At 32.5% G+C, this 22524-nt stretch overlaps 1 protein-coding gene and 1 long non-coding RNA gene across 9 annotated transcripts in view; both read right to left on the reverse strand.

Annotated features, from left to right (window-relative positions):
- Nucleotides 1-22524, reverse strand: part of LOC140451024 (mitochondrial uncoupling protein 4-like) — a 360669-nt gene that overhangs the window by 249663 nt on the left and 88482 nt on the right. For 6 of the 8 annotated variants that reach the window (XM_072544737.1, XM_072544744.1, XM_072544753.1 and 3 more), the window contains exons 2-3: nucleotides 9133-9249; nucleotides 3406-3482 (exon numbers count right to left, since the gene is read on the reverse strand). In XM_072544737.1, coding sequence (XP_072400838.1) covers nucleotides 3406-3482; nucleotides 9133-9249 — 194 coding nt within the window. Of the gene's footprint in view, nucleotides 1-3405; nucleotides 3483-9132; nucleotides 9250-9338; nucleotides 9370-9396; nucleotides 9421-22524 lie in introns of those variants that run through there. The other 2 variants (XM_072544748.1, XM_072544750.1) reach the window with 2 other exon arrangements.
- Nucleotides 11794-12422, reverse strand: LOC140439515 (uncharacterized). Its single transcript, XR_011950642.1, has 3 exons — nucleotides 12373-12422; nucleotides 12025-12093; nucleotides 11794-11970 (listed from the first exon to the last, which is right to left on the reverse strand). It is a non-coding gene; the product is annotated as an uncharacterized lncRNA (long non-coding RNA).

Below are 22524 nucleotides of genomic sequence, written 5' to 3' on the forward strand. Positions count from 1 at the left end.
GACTCCTTGACAAATAAGTAAAGTATAAATCAAGAAAACGTGATTACCTTGGAAGATGTTTACGGGTCAACAAGTTCTTATTCTCGCAGGAGAGAATTTTAATAGTTGGAAGTTTCGTGTCAAGATCCTATTAAATGAAAAGAATGTATTATCAGTGATTGAGAGTTTAGACCCAATACAGAGACAATTTTACAGATGAAGGGTCAAAGGCAAAATCCATTATAGTTCAATGTGTGACAGATAAACATTTAGACATTATAAAAAATGCAAAAACCGCCAAAGAAATGATGAAAGCACTTGAAGACGTATTCGAAAGGAAAAGTATATTTACCAAGCTTACATTAAAAAAGAAGCTATTGATTTTGAAGTGTAAGAGAGATCAAAAACTGGAAGACAATTTTATGAATTTTGACAAAATTTCAAGAGAACTTTAAGGTGTAGGTACTAATATGGTGCAGGTGTAATTTTAAATTTAACAAATTTGGATAAAACAAGTTTATTAATTAATAAATAATTTATTAATTGTTTAATTGTTCCAAACTCCAAACATAACTTAATTTCTGTTTCACATTTAACTGAAAAGGGTAATAAGCTTGTAGTACAAGACGAAGCTTTTATAGTAAAGAAAAGAAAAGCAAAAGAATTGGTGATTTAATACATTCAGATATAGGGCCAGTGGCTAATCCTACTTTAGATGAAGAAAAATATTTTCAGGTATTAGTTGATGCTTTCTCGCATTTTACAGTAGTTAAATTGCTAAGATATATAAGTGAAGCTGAAGATAATGTTCTCTAAATTTAAAAATATTTGTAGACAAATCGGTATTGAGTTGCAGTATACTCAACCATACACACCACAGAAAAATGGTACATCTAAAAGAATGAATCGTACATTGACAAATAAAGTTAGAGTCAAATTAGTAGAAACTAACTTGCCTAAAAATTTATGGGGTGGAGCAATGAGATGTTCAGCTTATGAATTGAACAGGACTCCTACAATAGCTAATGGTGGTAAAACATGATCTCAGATATGGAATGGTGAGAATAATATTAAGCATCTTAGAAATTTGGTTCTAAATCATAGAGTGTAATTCTTCTAAAGCCGAATAAATTTGATATTAGAACAACAACAATAATGGTAGGTTATTCTAATTCAGGATATAGATTGTAGGATTGTAAAAGTAACAAAATAATTACATCTACAGATGTTATTTTTGATGAAAAACAAGTTAAATATAAAGATAGTGTAACTGATGATGTTAATGATAACACTAAACATCAAACAGGTTGGATTAAAAATGAAGGAAATTCTGAAGGTATTGAAGATGGAAGCAACAAAAATGAAAGTTTTGCTAAAAACGAAGAATTAATTAGAAATGAAATAGAAAGTAACGAACTTGATCCCATATGTACTAGAAGAGGAAGAGAAGTAAAATTACCAGAACATTTTAACGAATACGATTTATATTCAGCTTATTGCTTACTATCATTGAATGGTGAACCAGAGACGTTTGAAGAAGAGCAGAAAAATGGAGAGTGGAATAATGCAATTAATCAAGAACTGAAGTCATTCGAAAACCTAAACACATGGACACCGGTTAATTTACCTGATGGAACATATAAAGCAAGGTTGGTTGTAAAGGGTTTTCAAGTACAGGAGGAGAATAAAAAATTAACTTATGCACCTGTGGCAAGAATGAGCACAGTGAGAATGACGCTGGTTCATGCACTGCAAAGAGAATGGAAAATTTATCAACTTGATGTGCCCACAGCTTTCTTAAACGGAAAACTTGATTCAGAAATATATATTATTAGTCCACAAGGACTAATAATAGACAGAGGAAAGGTTTTAAAATTAAATAGAGCGCTTCTTCTTCAGGTTCCTTCTCCTATCGGAGGTTGGAAATCATCTTTACTATTTTAATTTTATTGGCCGCGCTTCTGAATAATTCTAATGAGCTGCAACCGAACCACTCTCTCAAATTTCTTAGCCAGGATATTTTGCGTCGTCCTGGGTTTCTCTTCCCTCTTCCCTTTTATCTTGCGCTATATGGTTTTAAAGAATCACCAAAATGCTGGAATCATACTTTTAATAGAGGTGTAACAGAGAATGGATTTATTAGATTTAAATAAGATTTTTGTCTATATATAGGAGAAGACATATTTTTTATTGTTTATATGGGCGATATAATATTAACATGACATGAACAAAAAATAAAAGAACAACAGATATTTTGAAAAACAATTTTTCTGCCAAGGACCAGGGCGAAGTGAAGAACTTTTTAGGAATGATAATATTAAGAGAAAGTGGTAATCTCACATAAGGATAGCCCAAAATGATATCAAAGGTACTGAGTTCATTTGGTATGAGTGATTGTAAAGGTGTCGCATCACCAATGGAAACAAATTTTCAGATAGATAACACTCTAGAGGTAATTGATGTTCCTTATAGGAAACTTATAGTTAGTCTTATGTATATAGCAACTACATCTAGACCTGATATTATGTTCACCGTTTCATATCTCAGTAGAGTACTTGATAAACCAACCAACAAACTTGGAAGCAGGAAAAAGAGTACTGCAATATTTGAAAGAGACACAAAATTTTTGATGACATAAAAAAACCGTGGGAACTAGTTTGTTATTCAGATTCAGATTGGGCATCAAATAAAATTGATAGAAAAAGTATATTGTATTTTATTGTGGCAATCCAGTTTCATGGTTGTCCCAGAAACAAAACTGTACTGCTCTTTCAACTGCAGAAGCTGAATACAAAGCTGCGGCTACCTCAGCTCAAGAACTGATTTACTTAAAAGGTATTTCATCTGATTTTAATGTACAGAGTAAATCAAAACTTTTAATTGATAATTTGAATACAATAGCAATGTGTCAGTCTTTTGAAAATTCTAAGCGTGCCAAGCACATTTACATTAAAGAGCATTATATAAAAGATTTAGTTTCAAAACGATTGGTATGTATTGATTATACTAGCTCTGATCTTGCAGATATATTGGCAAAGCCTTCATCAAAAGAAAAATTTTAACATCTAAGGTCTTTGTCAAGCGTTTCTCAACTGATTTTTACCTTACAGTACTTTATACAGTATGTCCAAAAATCCGAAATATATGAAATTTGGTCAGCCATATTGGATCGGCCATTTTGAATTTTTCAATTTTGATATGAAATTCGTAATCAGACATTAATACATTCAGACTTTTGCCCACGTTTTCAGCAATTCGTCCCACTGTGGACTAGGATTCAGTCGCGATTTTAAATTTACACTACTATTGATCCTCCCCCTAAAAGTCAAAATAACTAAATTTGGGGAAGCTTGCCAAGCAAGGTTAGGCTTTTTTTTTTCGTCTAACCTGACTCGACTAAATAGGATACATACAATTATTACTCACCTGTCCGAGTTTCCCGTTTTTAGACTGTTCTCCTTGGATTTGAAGCCTTGTTTTGATTAAATCCAAGGGATATGTAACTGAAACAAAAAGTCGTATTTTAAAAATAGTTATATATATATATATATATATATATATATATATATATATATATATATATATATATATATATTGTTAAGCTATGTAAAATTGAAAATAATATTGGTTTGCTTTTAATATATTTCAAAGTACAAAATAAAAGATATTTCGAAGAAATGAAAGTCCATTATCCTGGATTACCTGTAGTAAACAAAATTTAAAGATATGCATAAATTATTTTCTTTGTAAAATAAAAATATATTCCAGTGACGTGAGTGAGCTTAGTGAAATCGTGAACAATGCGAGTGGGTTTTCCAAATATACTTTACGTCGATATACAGTGAATAAGACAATAGAATAGAAATATTTAGAAAATATAATTCTCCGTTAGTTCTTTGAACTAACAACTAAGAATTTGTAGAAACCGATTAGCATGTTAATAGTTTTTAGGAAATTTATAATTGTAGGTAAAATTGTTGTTTGTTATCTAAATGGTAGATGGGGATAAGTGTGACGAACTCTGATTGGAGGAGATTGAAAAAAGTGGGATAGGTATGTAGGAATGAGAGTTTAGCTAGATTTTTAAGGGAGAAAAGATAAGGAGTTGTTTTTCCAGGGTTCAAAGGAACAGTCGTTGTTCTCTGGTGGTTCTCCAGAGGTAGTAAGCAGTAGAAGTGAATGTTTGTGAATTGTCGTGGAGTAAGTGTATCTGACGGAAGCTGATCCAGTAAAATATTGTAAGTTATATTTTTCTACCTATATTCCAAGAGCACTGTTCAGGCCGGAACGAGAGATTCAGTTTATCGAGAGGAGAAGAGGCTAGCATCATTTGAACGATACGTGCATTTGAGGGAGATCATTAAAGACGATAGGCTCGCAATAATTTGTTGTAAGATTGCTGATTACCTAGGGGACTGCTAAGAATAGATAGTGTAGGCTACAAGGAACAAGGACTTGGACAACTCATCATCAGAGAGGTAGTTTTACCCTTCGTCAGTTTTTCTTTATTAACAACACATTTTTTAACAATTGCTTTAGAAAAGATAGGAATATTTTGATCAGGAGATTTAGAACAACAATTTTGATTTGAAATTTTAATTTATATTGTATATACCATTAATTTTGGAAGGTTCACGTACGTAGAACAAAATTTTGATAATCATTATATGAGATATTTTTTATTGAAGATATTTGAGTGTGAATTTTATTTCAATATATAATGTTGCATCATATATTTTTTTATTATTCCGGTATTCTTTGGACCTTACCTATCATATGTAAAGCATAGATATTGAAGCACGAGTATAACCCTGAGATAAGAAAATTAAATAGTGTGATAGAATCATAATTGCATCATTTAAATAAGTTTAATTAATTAATTAGCTAATTAATTGCTTGGCGCACCTCAGACTTTTAATATCACATTAATATCACATTATTATATATATATATATATATATATATATATATATATATATATATATATAGGGTGTCCAGAAACTCTCCTGACAAACGAAAAGCGGAGATTCCTCCTTAGCTAGAGCTCTTTGAAGATGGCCCCTTGTAAGTAGTTTTTTTTAATAGCTCCAGAACGCTTCTATTTAAAAAAACGAAAACTGGTACGATTATTTATCCCCCAGAGTTGAATTAATTCCATTAATTGCGAATTTCTTCGAAACTTTTGTTTTTTGAATAAATGCAGGACACAATTCATAAAAAAAAGTTTGGGAAAAAAGCAAAAAATCAATTTTTTGCTTTTTACAAACATAACCAACAGCCGGGACACATAAAATGTCCCGGCTTATAAATATTAGTATTAGTAAGGGGAATCATAGATTATTTTCGAATAATTGGTACAGCAAGTACTCATGGGTTACCGGTAATGGTATAAAAAACAAACTTTTCTGTTGGCCTTGCATCTTATCGACAAATAGGGGCATCAAAACATCAAAATCAGTGGTGTGAATCTGGTAACGATAATTTAAACGAATTATTTAGAGCTTTACAGACACATGATATTTCGAAAGATCAAAATTTCTATGTTTCAATAGATAATGCCAAACGTGAAAATGCTATTAAATATAACGAAATTGTAAAAAAACATTAATTAATATTGAAATTTTTTTAAGGTGTCAGGAATTATCATGCATGGAACGCTTTTAGCGGCGCATCTAAAACAATCCAGAATGAATTAACAGAATCAATTAGAATTTTGAATAAAGTTATTAAATCCAAGATTCAGGAAACCATTTACTTATCGCTAGAAGTAGATGAAACTAGTGATATATCATACAATTCACAATTATCAATTGTTCGATACGTGTTACGTGGTAATATTTTATGAGAGGTTTTTAGGTTTTACAGACGTGAGTAAAAGGCATAATGTAGAATAAATTTTGGTATTTTAAAGGACATATTAACATTTTTTGATATCAAGAATTAATTTGTTAGGGCAAACTTATGACATCACAATAGATGTCTGGTGAATTGAATGGTCTCCAGGCAAAAGTTAAAACTATTGCACCGCAAGCTTTATTTAGTCACTGTCATGCGCATATAATGAATTTAGTTTTACAGGATACGCGTAAAAAATTAAAGAATGTCTTTTCTTTTTAAAGTTTCAGCGAATTTGCTTCATTTTTCTTAAGCTCGCCTAAACAGACGAATGTTTTAGAACAATTTGTTTCGAAAAAAATGCAACAAACAGTTCGTCAGACGCGATGGAATTTTAAATCTCGGATAGTTTTCACTGTAGCAGATTTCCGTGAACAGCTTTTGGAAGTTTTTGATTTTATTATTGGAGGCGACGATTTTGAAAGTTATATCTCGATCCGTGAAGCAATCGGTTTGAAAACTTTATTAAATGATTACTCTTTTAATATTCTTTTAAATATTTTTAACCCAAACCGATTTGATATTCAATGTTGTTCAAAATCAGTTAACTAACATTATTTATTCCAAAAATAGAATAAAAAAGCTGGTGCAAAATCTCAGAGATTTTGTAACGATTATTTTGTCTACCACATTGGGATCATTATAAGAGGTTGAAAATTGGAGACAGAAATTACAGGGCTAGAGATAGGGTAGCAAAACAAACCGAAACGTTTGCGAACGGCTACTCAGGGTTTGTTTGTAGAGCTGGGTCGTAAATACGTGGATGACAGGGGGACTAGAATGGGGTAACTACAAAAATGAAACAAAAGGGGTACTTACATGAATCTCCTGGAACAAACACAACACAAGAAGGTTCTTAAGCTATTTAAAATAAGGACGCCGCTTAGAAGAATCTTCCTGCTGGATGAAAGAAAGGCTCTTTCTTCCTAAAAAATATAAAAAAGAGTTAGAAACTTTTTAAAAGAAATAATACTCTGAGAAAAAAAATTACATATTTATTGTTGTCTCACCACAAACAGTTACAAATATAAACAGTAATACAAAATAACAAAAAAACAAACTTACTGTTACTATCGGTTTACAAACTCTAGAAGTTGGAGATACTATAAGAACTTACAATTGTAATGGGCGATATTTTGTAGCAGAAATAAATTATTACAAATGAAAAATATATTTTTAAATGGAACTATGCATAAAGGTTAACCTTTTTTAAAAAAAGCAAAGCAGAACAAGTGTTAAGTTTATGGTTGGGTATGTACCAAATGTCAAAAAAATAAAGCTAGCTGTCAGATGTCAATACTAAAATTTTAAAACTTTTTTAAAAGTTCAACAATAAAGTTACCTGAATTTCACTAAATGCTATTTTTTTCCTTTAAAATTTCTGGGGTTGGAACTGGGCTCAGATTCACTGCCACACAAACAACTGCGAAAATATTCTGGAATGACGACCAGGGACAAACAAAATGAGGGTGGAAGCTGGACACTGGGACGTAATCTTCAGAACTCGGCTTCTTAAAGACTTAGACACGATGAAACCGTATGGCTATCCTTCTAAGTTGTTGGAAACGCCGTTTTACAAATCTCTCAGGTAAGAGACGGCACGAAACAAAACAGTGATTACTCTTTCAAAAACTGACACATTACCTTCGAGTATAATTCACTTTTCTGCCAACAAATTTGCCGGTTTCTTAAGACGACCCACGTCCCGTGTTCTCTCAAAAACTCTAATAAACCTTACTTCAACTCCACACTGCTACTATACTGCACATTTTCCCATGACAAAAGACGAAAAACGAAAAAACATTACGAATCAGAAGAAAATTCGGACTAACACCGAAACCAACTGCCTTTGACAGCGGCATCACTGAGAGTGATGTCATTCTCTTCAAAAATCGTTCACCCAACTCGGTATAAACAAAACATAAACGAATAAACGGGAATATTTTCTGTTTATTTAACGCGCAATATCAAGCGAAAACGATCAAAGAAATGCCGAAGAAAATACGCATCTGTGATATATAAACAAACTTTAAAATGTGTTTATTATCAATTCTTGGCAACGCAAAAATGATTGAAATAATATTTCGGTGCCTTAGCATATACGATAGGAAATAGAAATACATTGAAAATATTCTTCGGTGTTTTAATACATACAAGCTGATTTCAATACAACGAAAGAAAAATAAGAATGATACAATTTTCGTAATGATAGTGATTTCCAATAAATACGCAGTGACGTTTTGGATTAGCTTGATATTTCCAAACCACCCAAAAAAAAAAAGACAAAGACATGACACGGACACAGATCTCGAATAACGAGTATATTTTGAAATTTTGGATACAATGACTATGCAAATAGATACTCGTTTTTTGAATTTTGAAGATTTGCAAATTTTTGACCTCACGATTCAAAATTTAGAAGTTAGGCCCAAAGAATTTCCAAAATATCTATTAGACAAATTAATTAAAAATTATCCATCATTCTTTAATAAAATAAAATTAGAAAATGAATTAAAAAGTTTTATATGCTGATCCAAATATTTTCGGAAGCTGAGATAAGTTACAAGATATGTATAATTTTATATACTGCGGTTCATTACAACAACCTGTTACCGAAATTAATAAATTATTGTCATTAATTCTCTCATTATCACCAACTTCTGCCTCAAATGAACGGGATTTCTCTCGCCTCAAAAGAATCAAAACGTATTGTCGAAACACCATGAAACAAGAGAGAAGGTCAAGATTGTCTCAAATGCTAATAAAAAAAACTTTTAAAATCTCTCCAAAACTCTAATCAATTTTACGATGACGTTATAACCCATTTTGCTACTTCCAAACAAAGTAGATTAAAGTTATTAATAACCATGTTTACGTTCTAAATTTATAGGAAAAAAAAACAAAAACAAAACAAAAAAATCTCCTATGATGATTGAAACCCTTTTATTAGACGGTATACCTATCTGATGAGACAAAAAAAAACCTTGCCGACCCTATCTCTAAAGCCCCGAGCCGCCACTGTTATACACAAAATGTAAGTTTCATTTTACCACCATGAATTTTGTTCACAAATTTTCCTGACACTTTACCGAATCGAATACAAAAAGTTGCACGGCGATTCATCTTGCTGTGGAAAATTGTTAGGTTTAGTGCTTTTTAGTTCTTCATTTCAACTGGTGAGTATAGGTAAATTTCTTTCATCGTAGTAAAAGTACGTAAGTCAGGAGAAAAGAGTGGATAAAAAAATTTATATCTTACCAAATTCCGCATTGAAGGCAGCTAAAACTGAAACGATGTAGACACACCATAAGGAATCAACAAATTTAGGAAGCTCGACCTTTTGAGGCGGCACAGATGGCATTTTCACTGAATCTCCTAAGAAAAAAAATTGTTGTTAAAAACCTGTCTAAATATGAACAAATAGATAAAAAATACATTAATACATAGTCACTTTTATTATTTACATAAGTATATGTTGTCTATTTTGTCTTTATGGGGAGTTGAAAATAACTTAAGACGTACTCTCGATTTAACACATAATTTTTCGTTAGCACACCACAGCATGAAGGAAAAGAGTGTTAGCTTTATACTTCATGTAAATTGTAATAATTACAACATATATCGTGGGCATACTGCAAAAACTGACCAAGTCAAATATGATGCTTTCGAGATAATTGATGTTGAATATTTTGTAATTTTATTTGAGTTTATTTCTAAATTAATTTAAAAGGATATGTATTTTTTCTTTCCAGGTATTAAATGGTTGAAGTTAGTGATTCTAAGTATCTCTAAAGATTGTATTAATCTTTTTGTTTTTCGCAAAAAAAATTGACTTGGTCACTTTTTGATGTAGAAATTTTCTCATATTGACATCATGGCCACAAAATGATAATTATTGATCAATAATAAAACACAAAGAAAATACCTATGTCTAATTTTATTTATTTACAGTGTAAGGCTGAAGTTTTTATTTTTTAAATTGGAAAATGATAACAAAAATGTAAAAGTTTCTATACTAGAATTAATCCGACTCCGAATCGGACAAGTAGAACTAATCCAAATCCGAATCGGACAATACTGATGGCTTTGGAGCAACATCTTTTTTTCCACTCTCTGATGGTATTGACTGATACCAAGCATGGAATTCAGAGGGAATTGTTCCTGTCTTACATAATTTTAGAAGATCCTGCTTTTTAAGTTTAGAAATAGGAATTTCTTTAGAGTATAATAGTTGAATTTCTTTTATAGGATTTATAACTCGTTTAGTACGTCCAACTACATTGAACATAAGAAATTCTGGATCACTATAGTTGTACTTAAATAGTATATATTGCGGTTTATCTGCTTCATATCGCATACATTTAATTTTTAGCCAATTAACACGATTTCCGTTTTCATCAATGGTTCTATTTTTAAGAGTATTAGCAGCTAGGGTCTTTATGTCAAGAAAATCATTATACCTTAATTCCTGTACGTTATATGGATCACTTCTTTTGTTTCGGCCTCTTTTGGAGCGTGCCAGTCTAAAAATGTTTAACCAATCGTGCATAGTGTATACTGGAACATTCTTTTTAGCATTTTCTATGGCGCTGTGCATGGAATCTACTTCCATATAAGAATGCCCAGATTCCAAAAAATTATGCTGTACAATATTTAAATTGCTGTTTTGTACGATAAATAGAAATAATGCTGCAATAAACTGATTTCTGTTTTGACCGCTACAGGTATCAGAGAACAAACTTATTTCGATAATATTTTGTGGCAAAGATTTTATAAACTTAAGCAGGCATGTACCTATTTCTGAACTGCCCCTTTGACCATTAATTTCAGTCCATGCGTAGCAGTGGGCTTTTTGACTAGCTGCTTCGTAAATTGTGAGATTGTACGCGCACAGCTTTCTACTGTAATACATTGGTGAGACATCTGAAGAAGGTATTTGCAGAACGCTTTGTAAATCAAACGTGACACTTAAAAAACTATTATCAGTCATTGTGCGCTCTTTGTCTGATTTTTTTGCTAAATTTGCTTCGTCTCGTCTTTTAATGTGATTCTGATATTTTTCTTCTAAATCTGCAGCTTTTGTCTTCAAGTAGTTCGTGCATGTTAGGCACTGATCCTTTTTAGGCTTAAAAAAGGACAAATTAAAGTTGGTACCAAAAATGCGACGGTAAGTTATTTGAGATGCGTATTCCTTTCCCGTTTTCTTGCAATCTTCCACATATAGTTCGTACATTTTTGCGATAGATAAATTAGAATCTAAATATTCTCGTTTAGTTGATGATCTACAGTAGTGAGATGCCATGGTTGGAAAACTTTGTACATGCGCTTTGATCGACGCTATAATATCAGGTTTGGTTTTATTAGCCGGTTCCTTTTTGCCACGTTTGTCGTTAGCTGCAAATATTCCTATATCATTTGCTCCAGAAAATGCCTTATCCACTGGCCCGTGGCTTATACACAAAGTGTGTAGAAAGAAATTCTTGCAAACTCGAATTTTTTTACCCTGGTTTAGGAAATGATAGTACCTACTTGCAGTTTTGAGAGCACCTGTTCCAGAACGAACTCTTCTACAAGTAGGTTCTTTGCTCGCAACACAACAGAGAATATAATCTTTTTGACGATTATAGTCTAATCTCCAAAATTCCGAGCATAACTGGTTTCTGAAATCATCATTAAAACTAAGAGAGCATTTGAATTTACAAGAGTTGCAATTAATCAATTTTGGTTTTTTTGCTGCAATGACTGTTCCTTTTGATTTGTAAGGAAAACTTGACATTCTATTTTTCTTTTTAATATTTCTTTTCCATCGGGAAGGGTTAGCTCTTCTCCAACGACATTCTTGTTTTGATAAGGGTACATCACTATCAGTTGATTCAACATTTGATAAACCATCATCATCACTCTGAATATAGTTATCACTACTGCCGGTAGAAAAATCTGAACCACTATCAACGACCATTTTCTCAAACGTAGGTGACACAGGTATATTACTCACCTCAATAGAGCTATTATGTTCTTCACAATGTTTGGTATTCTCTTTTTCATTATCAGACGTGGTAGTTGAACATCCTTGCATTAGAGTAGTATTGAATGAACCTAATTAAAATATTAGTTTAGGATAACAAGATCAGTTTTAAAATGTATATTTACCTTCCGTAGTGCTGGTTCCAGCTGACAAAATAGGAATGTGTTGTGATGTTGATTTAGAAGACCATAGTTCTGAAACCGTTACTTATTATTAGTCACCCTAATTTGATCTCATTATTATGTTTTATATTTTAAAACAGCAAAATGATCAACAACAAAAATCTACATAGAATATTAACTTTGTATCAGCGGCATTTACTATTGATGGTTAGGAAGTGGGGCGATAAATATTATTTTTTAAGGAAAACGTTTATCTGCTAAGAGCTAAGTAATAGATACTTTTATAATTTGTTATCCTCATCATAACCTCAAAATTATTTTCAATAAATATTACAAAATTACAACACTCACCTGCGTTATTTTCATGTGAAGTACTAGCTTCGCCTTCATCTAAACACATTTACTATAAAAACTTTCCCCTGGACGTCATAATGAAAGATAAACTTAATATTTCCTTTTCCAACACGTGATAATTCAACTGATAAACATACAACGTGTAGGTAAAACTAAAACATCAAAAAGTGACCAAGTCGTAATAGCCAATTGTCGCAGTTCAATGTTGATATGAAATGTGAATCACATTTCATGCAAAAGTGACCAAGTCAACATGATCATTTCTTCCAGTCTATTGATACGCATACCGAGACATAGACATTTGGATGTTATGTGTGTTGCGGCATCGTGCCTTTATATTTTGACTTGGGCACTTTTCCAGGTATTCGGTTACGTCTTTCGAGTGACTTGGATTGATAAACGAAAAATCGATAAAAATTGACTTGGTCAGTTTTTGCAGTATACCCACGATATGTATTTATAAATTAGTTTTTTGTGGCTAGTTTAAACGCTATTTTTTAATTATTCTATGACGCATTGTTGCAATAAATTAACCGCAATGTGATGGAAATGTTTAAAACATTGCTATTAAAGGAACTTAATAGGGTTACTAACATTATAAAAAGTCTGGAACTTTATGTTCTAGTCTTACTTCTACATTATCGAGAATTTAGTAATTTTGGCATCGTTTTTCAGTTACAAATTACTTAAAATTTTGGAATAACGTATGATCCCGCTAAGAACTTCCAAATTATCTTTACGGATTTTTTATTCGCCAAAATTAATACCACCAACTGATATTTCCAACTTTTATTAAACTAACAAATTTACAAAGTTATGTCAGTTCCGCCATTCTTAAATCTCTCGTTGTCCAATGTCCATTGCCCACTCGGGCAAGTCCATTATGCCAATTGGACGAGTCCAATAGTCGTACAGTTGGCAACTACACAATGTTGCCAGACTGACCTAAAAATCCCTTTATGATAAAATGAAAAGTCCTAAACATAACCCCACATTGAAATACCAATTTCAACATAAAGCTTAAACATGTAAAAACTGAAAAATATAAAATTCTAACATAACCAATGTTTATATATGTAAAGAATGAACACTTAATGAAAATGATTGTCCTGGGAAGGGACACAGTTTTGAAATAGAACGTTTGTATTCTCCCAGTTGAGCTTTGACCAAGACAACTCGCAAATTTCCGTCTGGACCACAGAACAGTTCCTTCACTCTTCCTAATTGCCACTGGGATGGTGGCAGATTGTCTTCCTTAATGATAACCAACTGTCCAATTTGAAGATTACTGGAATACTTCATCCATTTGTGCCTTTGGTGCAATTCAGCAAGGTACTCACTCGACCATCTACTCTGTACATGTTGCCAACGAGACAGATGATTCACTGGTATCTCCTTAAGACTTGAATCAGGAGCTGCAGTGAGTTTGCGTCCAATAAGGAAATGGGAAGGTGATAATACCTCAAGATCGTCAGGACTAGAGGAAAGAGGGACCAAAGGACGGGAGTTTAGAACCGCTTCAACCTGTGCAAGAAGAGTACTAAATTCCTCGTATGTAAGAGGAGAGTTAACCAAAATTCTCCTTAAATGATGGGAGGAAGGATATTTTCGTATGCCTATTGTCTTTAGCTGAAAAATCTATTGCAAACATCAATGTGTGTTCTTTAAATACCCACATCAACCCCAGTGTCTTGTTTTTGTCTTTTTCTCCAATTTGAACAGAACCAGAACCATCTTCTGATTTTGCCAATGCGAGCTGCACCTCTTTACTGTTTGTTACCCATTTTCTCAACTCCATACCTCCACATTTTAAAACTTGATCCACTTCCTAGCACAAGCTTATTGCTTCCTCTGCTGATTCAGCACCAGTAAGTAGGTCATCTACGTAAAATAGTTTGAGAAGCTTCAGGTCTGTTTGAGCTTGAAGCCTTTGAACTTTGGATATACCGGAGAATGTTGAGAATTCCATGGACTGCCAGGGTCACCAATGAGGAAGTGCTGAAAAGGATGGGTCGAGACAAAAAATTGTTGAGAACAATAAAACTACGCAAGACTGCATACCTTGGACACATACCGAGGAATAATAAATATAGTCTTCTGCAGGTCATCATGCAGGGTAGAGTCGATGGCAAAAAGGTAGAAAGGAATAGGTAGAAAGAGGAAGTCATGGCTACGAAATATTCGAGACTGGACAAACATGACTGAGACGAATTATTCCACAGTGCAAAAGACCTCCGCTCACCTGTCGCCAACCTCCGTTAATGGAGACGGCATAGGAAGAAGAAGAATATTGCAAATCATTAAAAGATACACCTGTATCTGTAGTGGCTGAACCATTAAATACCACTCTTAGCCTTGTAGTCTCACTATTCTCATTAATCACCCCATAATATGGAAAGTAATATGAAATAGTATTCATTGTATCCAACGAACCATCTGATAATGCCATATGACTTATGTCAATATAGTCGTGCATGAACTTGATATACAATTCTTGTAACTTTTCATTCTTTTGAAATTTTTGCTCCAATTTATAAAATCTATTTAATGCTGATTGTCTAGATTGACCCAGTGCTGTTACTGATTTCTTCAGTGGAATATCAACTACAAATTTTCCATCAGGAGCCCTCTTTGTCGTTTGTTGAAAGATTTTCTCACATTCTATATCTTCCTTTGAAAGCACCTCTTGTCCATCTGGTACCTCTTCTATTTGCCAAAACTTCTCCAATTGTTGACTGATGTCTAATACACTAAGATTACAACTAGTAATATTAGATGTGTTTCCAATAAAACTCATTTTCCATTGACCAACTAGCCCAACTTTGTCTTCTAAACCAATGGAAGATTTGTCCAACACACAATAATTCATAAAATATATTCATATTATAAGAGAATATCAATCTTTCCAGCTTTATGAAATCCTGGATCTGCCAATCTAAGATGTTTCGGAATATTCAACCTTATTGTAGGTATATTCTGATTGGGGATTACTCCAGTAATTTGTGTAAATATTAAAAAGGATACGTTTTTCCTAAAGCCCACCCCAATTACCTCTACAGAAACCGCAGCTCCATTTTCCAACCGGACAAAATTAACACTAAGTGACACACCATTTGATGGTCCAGCTGATGATTGATTGTCATTATTAACAGAGGCAGTGGCACCTTCTTCGCAGACCTGTATAGCAGAAAGCTGACCAATATCTTCCTGATAACCTACTCCAGCGACATCATTATCTGTCCCTCCACTAGCGTAATACAACAGTGCGTTATGTTTCCGCCCACATTTCCTGCAGCTTCCAGATTGAAAATTTTTACTAACATGATTAATTTTTTGCAAACAATTTAAACATAAGCCCAATTTTTGTGCTTTTTTATATCTACCATAAGTGTTTAATTTCAAAAAACTAGAACAGTTATAAATAAAATGTTTTTCTTTACAGTAGAAACAAGAAGAAGTTGTTTCTACTGCCACTAATGTTTTATTTGATTTATTTTTCCAATTGGGTTGAAAATTTTTCCTTTTACTATTGTTACAATAAATATGACTCATGTTTGGCCTGTAAACATTTTGTTATTCTAACTTGTGTTTTCTAGTATTTTCTCCGACCCGCTAGAAACCTGTCTGACGCTCCCTTCTTTTCAAGAAAGGTCAAAACAGGTCGCCGAGGGGATTCCAGAATAACGGATATTTTATAAGAATAGAGGATATTTTCATTTTAAAGTTAGTCTAAAAATATAATCGTATCGAGTTTAAATTGTAAGGCGGAAATAAGGAAATAAATTAGTATTGTAAATAAATAATATAAATTAAAGTAGTTGTATTCTAGTTTTTAGTGATAAGTGTAAGAATATATATATATATATATATATATATATATATATATATATATATATATATATATATATATATATATATATAAATTTAATAAAGACTTTAATAAACTGATTGTTAGAACATTTTATAATAAATAAAGTTAATAAATTAGATTAATAAACTCAGTTCACTATCAACTGTGTTCTTTTCTTTTCTCATCCTCTCAATATTTTTTAAGCTATCTATTCTATTTCTTAAAATATCTTTAAATTGATCTAGAGTTACTAACTCTTTTTTAGGTATAATTTCTTCCCATTTACTGAATGGAAATTGATGTAACTTTTTTGACATTAAATGTACCAAGAACGGATCCCATGAATTTGACTCAACATTAAGTTTTTCTAATGTAAAAAAAATTTCAATTATTGTATCTAACATATCCCGTAAATCTGTCGCAGATTCTTTTGATAATGACCGAAATACTAATAATGAATCTATATGAAATCCAACTAACAAAGGTTTATCATCATAAAGATCACATAACAGTTGCCAAACAACGTCATATTTTCCGTGATCATTTTACGCATCTTTACCATTTTTTTCAGGATCCCCCTGTAATGCTCGTTTTAAAAAATGAAACTTTTCAATACTTGAGATTGCATCATTATTGTGTACCAATGACTCATACGTTTCTTTAAACTCGATCCACATATCTATATTCCCATTATAAGTGGGGATAGGGATAGCCGGCAGCCTTGGTTTTTGGTTGAACCGCAAATCCCCCATGTTTGCTATGATTACTACAACTAGAGGCAACCTGAGATCCTCCCATGTCTACCAAATGACTTTGATTTTCTTGTAACATATTTTTTGCTAATGAAATCACTCTATAAAAAGAATTTTCGAACTTGTCTCTTTTATCAGAAGCATTTCTTATAAATTGCTCATCTGAGACCATATGATCTATCTCATTTTAAACTTAATTTATCTAATAATCCTACTGCTCGATCTAACCGAATTTCCAATTCAATTAAAAGATTATTATCCAGTCTACATTTATTTAAAAAAGTCTCAAAGGTTGTTAATTGACCCTTAATCGTACCACGTTATCTATTTAACTCTTTTTCACGACCTTCCGCCATGATTATTAAATAGAAATATTTATATAGTACCAATAATTTATGCCAATGCCAATATTTAACCCAACAGTTACAATTAAATAACTTAAATAATGCCAACAAGATGAAAATTACGAATGCTAATACTGTTAATAATAATTAACCCAATAAATACAAAGTAAATGGCTTGAAATCTATGTATATTTTCAAAAAGATGAAAATTACGTACGCCAATGATAATTAAACCAATAAATACAACGTAAATAACTTGAAATCTTTGTACATTTGCCAATAACTAACCAATACCAGTGTTTAACCCAATAAATATACGAGTATTAAATACTGCCAATAAAATTAAAATTACGTACGCCAATGATAACTAAACCAATAAATACAAATTAAATAACTTAAAATATTTGTACATTTGCCAATAACTAACCAATACCAGTATTTAACCCAATAAATACATTAAATACTGCCAATAAAATGAAATTACGTACGCCAATGAAAATTAAACCAATAAATACAAAGTAAATAACCTGAAATCTTTGTATTTTTGCCAATAATAATTAACCAATATCGACATTCAACCCAATAATTACGATTAAATATTGCCAATAAAGTGAAAATTAAGAATGGCTACCCTGCCAATAATAATTAAACAAATACATACAAAGTAAATAATGTTTATTTCAAGTACTCTTCATAACACAAATTAAAGAAATTCTAAATAGTAAATAGGAATGTTTTTAAAAAGGCTCACCAGAATAACCCAATTTCTAACGTTTTAAACCAAAATGTCCAGAAACAGCTATAGTGTATTTTTATGTATGAGAGAGTAATAAAACAATAAATTATGTATGCAAATCCCTAAACTGTTGATACGGGTGACTCAATGAAAAACAGATATTTGTCAACAAGTTTACAGAAGTATATAGGAAAACAATTTTAAATTGAGTATGACCACCAGGTATAAAGGTTGGAGCAGAATAGAATACAATAGTTGTGAGGGTTACTAATCCCTAAATAAGGTTGCCAGTGTCGGAGTGATGGAGGTTAACAGGTACTAATGAATTTGCAAGAAATGTAAGATGTTTATTTTATTGGTTATATATAACCAATAAAAGTTACCTACCTATTTGCAAAATAAAGTTTAATTCTTTAGATAAAATAAAACGTTTTATTTTATCTATTTGCAAAATAAAGTTTAATTCTTTGCCTATTTGCAAAATAAAGTTTAATTCTTTAGATAAAATAAAACGTTTTATTTTATCTGAAATGAGTGCATTCCACGAAGTAAGGGTTTCAACAATCAAACATTTAATTCTTTAATTCCAGGAATCTACGACAGTAATTGACTAGATAATTACCTTCTAAACTTATTCCACAGAAAATGTGATAGTGGGTTTTTCCATTTTGTATATAGGAAGGTCCAAGTGGCGTATTCAAAATTCTTAACAGTTCACTAAAAGTAGGTACTTCAGTTGCAAGGTGCAGTTTATTGTGTATACTAGTGTTATGGAAAATTTGGAAGTGCCGTGTAAACGCCGAAAAATTGGTCCTCTAACAGTTAATGAAAAAACATTAATATTTAATTGTTTTAAATCATTTACAGACAAACGTTTATGTGAAAGTGTTGATGAGACCGTTGAGTTAGTTAGCAGTACACTTGGTGTTGGGAAATCTACGATTTACAGAGTTATTAAAGAAGAGAAATGTGGTAGTTTTCAAATGCCACGTAATGCTCCAGAGAAACCAAAATTTCAAATAGAATATCATTTTAAAGAAGGACTTCGACGGAAAGTGCATGAATTCTTCTTTAGACAAGAATTTCCAACATTGGATAAAGTTCTTGTCTCAGTTCGAGATGATAAGGATTACCCAGAAATGAGCCGAAGTACGTTATGGAAACTTTTAAAAGAAATAGGCTTCCGCTGGAAAAAGAATCCCAGAAAGTCTATTTTATTAGAAAGAAGCGATATTGTCATATGGAGAAGACATTTTCTAAGAACCATAAAGGAAATGAGAAACCAAAAAAGAAAAATATTTTATCTTGAAACATGGATCAACGAGGGTCATACACCAAATAAATTTTGCCAGGATGAAACTGTTACAAGTCAAAGGCACGCTTTTGTAAATAACTTATCTACTGGTTTAAACCCACCATCAGGAAAGGGACGCAGGCTGATAATAGTACACATTGGCAGTTCAGACGGTTTTGTTGAAGGTGGTTTATTAACTTTTGAATCAACTCGTACCGGTGACTACCATGAAGACATGAACGCTGATGTCTTTCAAGAATGGTTCGAACAAATGATAGATCTTCTTCCTAAGAACTGTGTAATAGTAATGGATAATGCAAGTTATCACTCCAGACTTATAGAAGGACTGCCCACAACCAAGTGGTTAAAAAAAGACTTGCAGAATTGGCTGAGTTCAAAAAATATTACGTACCATCCCGGATCTATAAGAAAGGAACTTTATTCGTTGTATGCCCTTCATAAAGAAAAATTTAAAAAATATGAAATTGATGAAATTGCCAAAAATCGTGGAATGACAGTACTTAGATCCCCACCATATTATTGTGAATTAAACCCGATTGAACTGGTATGGGCACAGATAAAGAGTGAAGTTTCAAGAAAAAATACCACTTTTAAAATTCATGATGTTAAACAGTTGTTTTTGGAGGCCGTAAATAATGTAAAACCTGAAAACTGGGAAAAGGCAGTAAATCACACTATTGAAGAAGAGGAAAAAATGTGGAAGTTGGACAATATTACTGATAAAATGATCGAGACAGTTATTATAAATCTTGGTTCTGAAAGTTCATCTTCTGAATCTGATTTGGATTTGTAACAAGTAGCTGTAAGTTTTATATTAATATTTTTATTCATCTATTTAACATACCTTAGACGGTTTTAAAAACTCTTTTTCTCTTTTGTAATTTTTAAAAATTAAAAAAAATGTGAATTTTTTAAAACCCTTTTTAATGTAGGCCAGTCAGTTCTAATATAGTGTGTGATAAAAGAGGTCACTTTTGTTTACATACACATAACACTTTATAACACTGAAATAATTCATTTATTTTTTACAATTATTCAAAGTAATTTTTCAATTAATCTTGAGCACGCCCATGGAGTGGTCGGAGCTACCAGTTAAAATTATGCTAATTACTCTCTCGTTCATAAAAATAAACTATAAGGTGCAGAAACAATTTATAGCCACAATTTATAGTTCTGCGAACATTCTTTGTGTTCGTCCCAAAAACCGACAGGCTGTGGTTCCTGACGAGCAACGAACGAACAACTCGCAAGCGGTTCGTCCCGTCGTACAAATTAACGAATATAGCGTTCACAAACGGTTCGCGAACAGTTCTGCTCGCATATGTGTACCCGCTAACACAGCGCGCTAACCACGCCGGGTTCGATAATTCGATCGATAAATGTAGAGATAAATGTAGACCGGGGGAATACCGACATACGGGGCAATACCGACACAGTGGGTTTTGGTTTTATTTTTAGTTGAATACGTCACTGTATAGTGCTGCTGCTTAGGGAGTGACACCACAGTTAGCGCTCAGTTAGTTTCTGTCATCCAAGCAAACTAGTTATTTTATTCTGAATTATTATGTGTTTTATTAGTTTTTGATCTAATTATTGACTTCTCTACAATGAAGGTAACTCTATAACAAATTATGTTATTATAAAAACATTTAAATAAATAGAAAGTGCAAATTATAAAGACAATTTTATTATAGTTCATATTACATTTTAACATTCCGTTCTCTTCTTCTTCTTCTTAGCCTTCTGTCGTCCATGTTTGGACATAGGCCTCTCCCAACTCCTTCCATCGGTTCCTATCCTGAGCAACATATTTCCAATTTGTTCCGGCTATTCTTTTAATGTCATCAACCCATCTCATCTGTGGTCTTCTTCTTGGTCGTTTACTTTCGTAAGGTCTCCAATGTTGTATTGTAGTATTCCAACGTTGGTCTTTTTGTCTAGCAGTGTGGCCCGCGAAGCTCCATTTAAGTTTGGCAATTTTTGTTGCTATGTACTCGACTTTTGTTTTGGATCTTACCCAGTCGTTCCTCTTTTTATCTGACAGTCGTATTCCTAACATTGCTCTTTCCATTGTTCTTTCTGTTGTGGCTAGTATATTCATGTTTGCCTTGGTTAGGGTCTAGGTTTGACATCCATATGTCATGATAGGAAGGATGCATTGGTTGAACACTTTGCTCCTCAAGTATTGGGGTATTTTTAAAAGTTTTTATTCCATATTTCAAAAAAAATAACCTTTTCACATTTAGCCGATTACGATCCTGCAACTGTCAGATTTAACTAAAACGTCATGCAATAATTCTCGACATTCTTAAAATCCTATATGACGTCAAAATTAGTGACGCACTGAAAGAAGGGTTTGGGGCAGACTGTACCGAATAAATCTTTAGTAACAATTTAAGCTCGACTATTGATAGCTAGTTTTCTTGGCTTTTTGTTATTGTTCTTGATTGTTGCATTTTCAGGAGTTTCCAGTATACTCGTGAATGAAGTATTGTGGGTTTGAGGAATCACTCATCGTCTTCTGAATCAATAACTTCATCGCTGCTAGAGTCATGCAAACTAAAGGAAGAGTCAGAGTTGCTACTATCAGTGTCTAGAAAGGGTTTTTCGGACGATTTTTCGGTTGAATACCCGAAGTGGAGAGACAACAAGAGTTGATATTATCAGTGTCGAGACATACTTCTTTTGAGCTATTTTCGATTGTAATCCCAAAGTAGAATGACAACGGTAATCTTTTTGTCGCATGTCTGAAGTTGACGGGATACAATCGTCTGTTTTATTTCCAACGTTAGTTTCTGACAATGTCACATTCTCTTTATCTTCCTGATGTTGTTACGTGATAGTACTAGGAGCAAACGCTATCTCTGGGATAGCTTCTGGGTTGAATGGATAAATTCCTGTTGAAGAAAACCCCGATTTTATATTAGATGGTGTCATTGTTTTGTCTCAAACAGTCGAAAAAATTGCCCCAAATCTCTGTTTAATAATATTTAGTAATAACACGATCCCTATGGATAGAATAATATTTCATAACTTCATCATCCCAGTAATATTCAAAAGCTCTAAATACAGCTTTGTCCATTGGTTTTAGCTCGTCAGTAGTATTACTAGGTAAACAGTATAAAGTGATTTCGTATCTTTCGGCAGTTTCT

The sequence above is a fragment of the Diabrotica undecimpunctata genome, chromosome 1, assembly GCF_040954645.1.
Source record: "Diabrotica undecimpunctata isolate CICGRU chromosome 1, icDiaUnde3, whole genome shotgun sequence".
Lineage (NCBI taxonomy): Eukaryota > Metazoa > Arthropoda > Insecta > Coleoptera > Chrysomelidae > Diabrotica > Diabrotica undecimpunctata.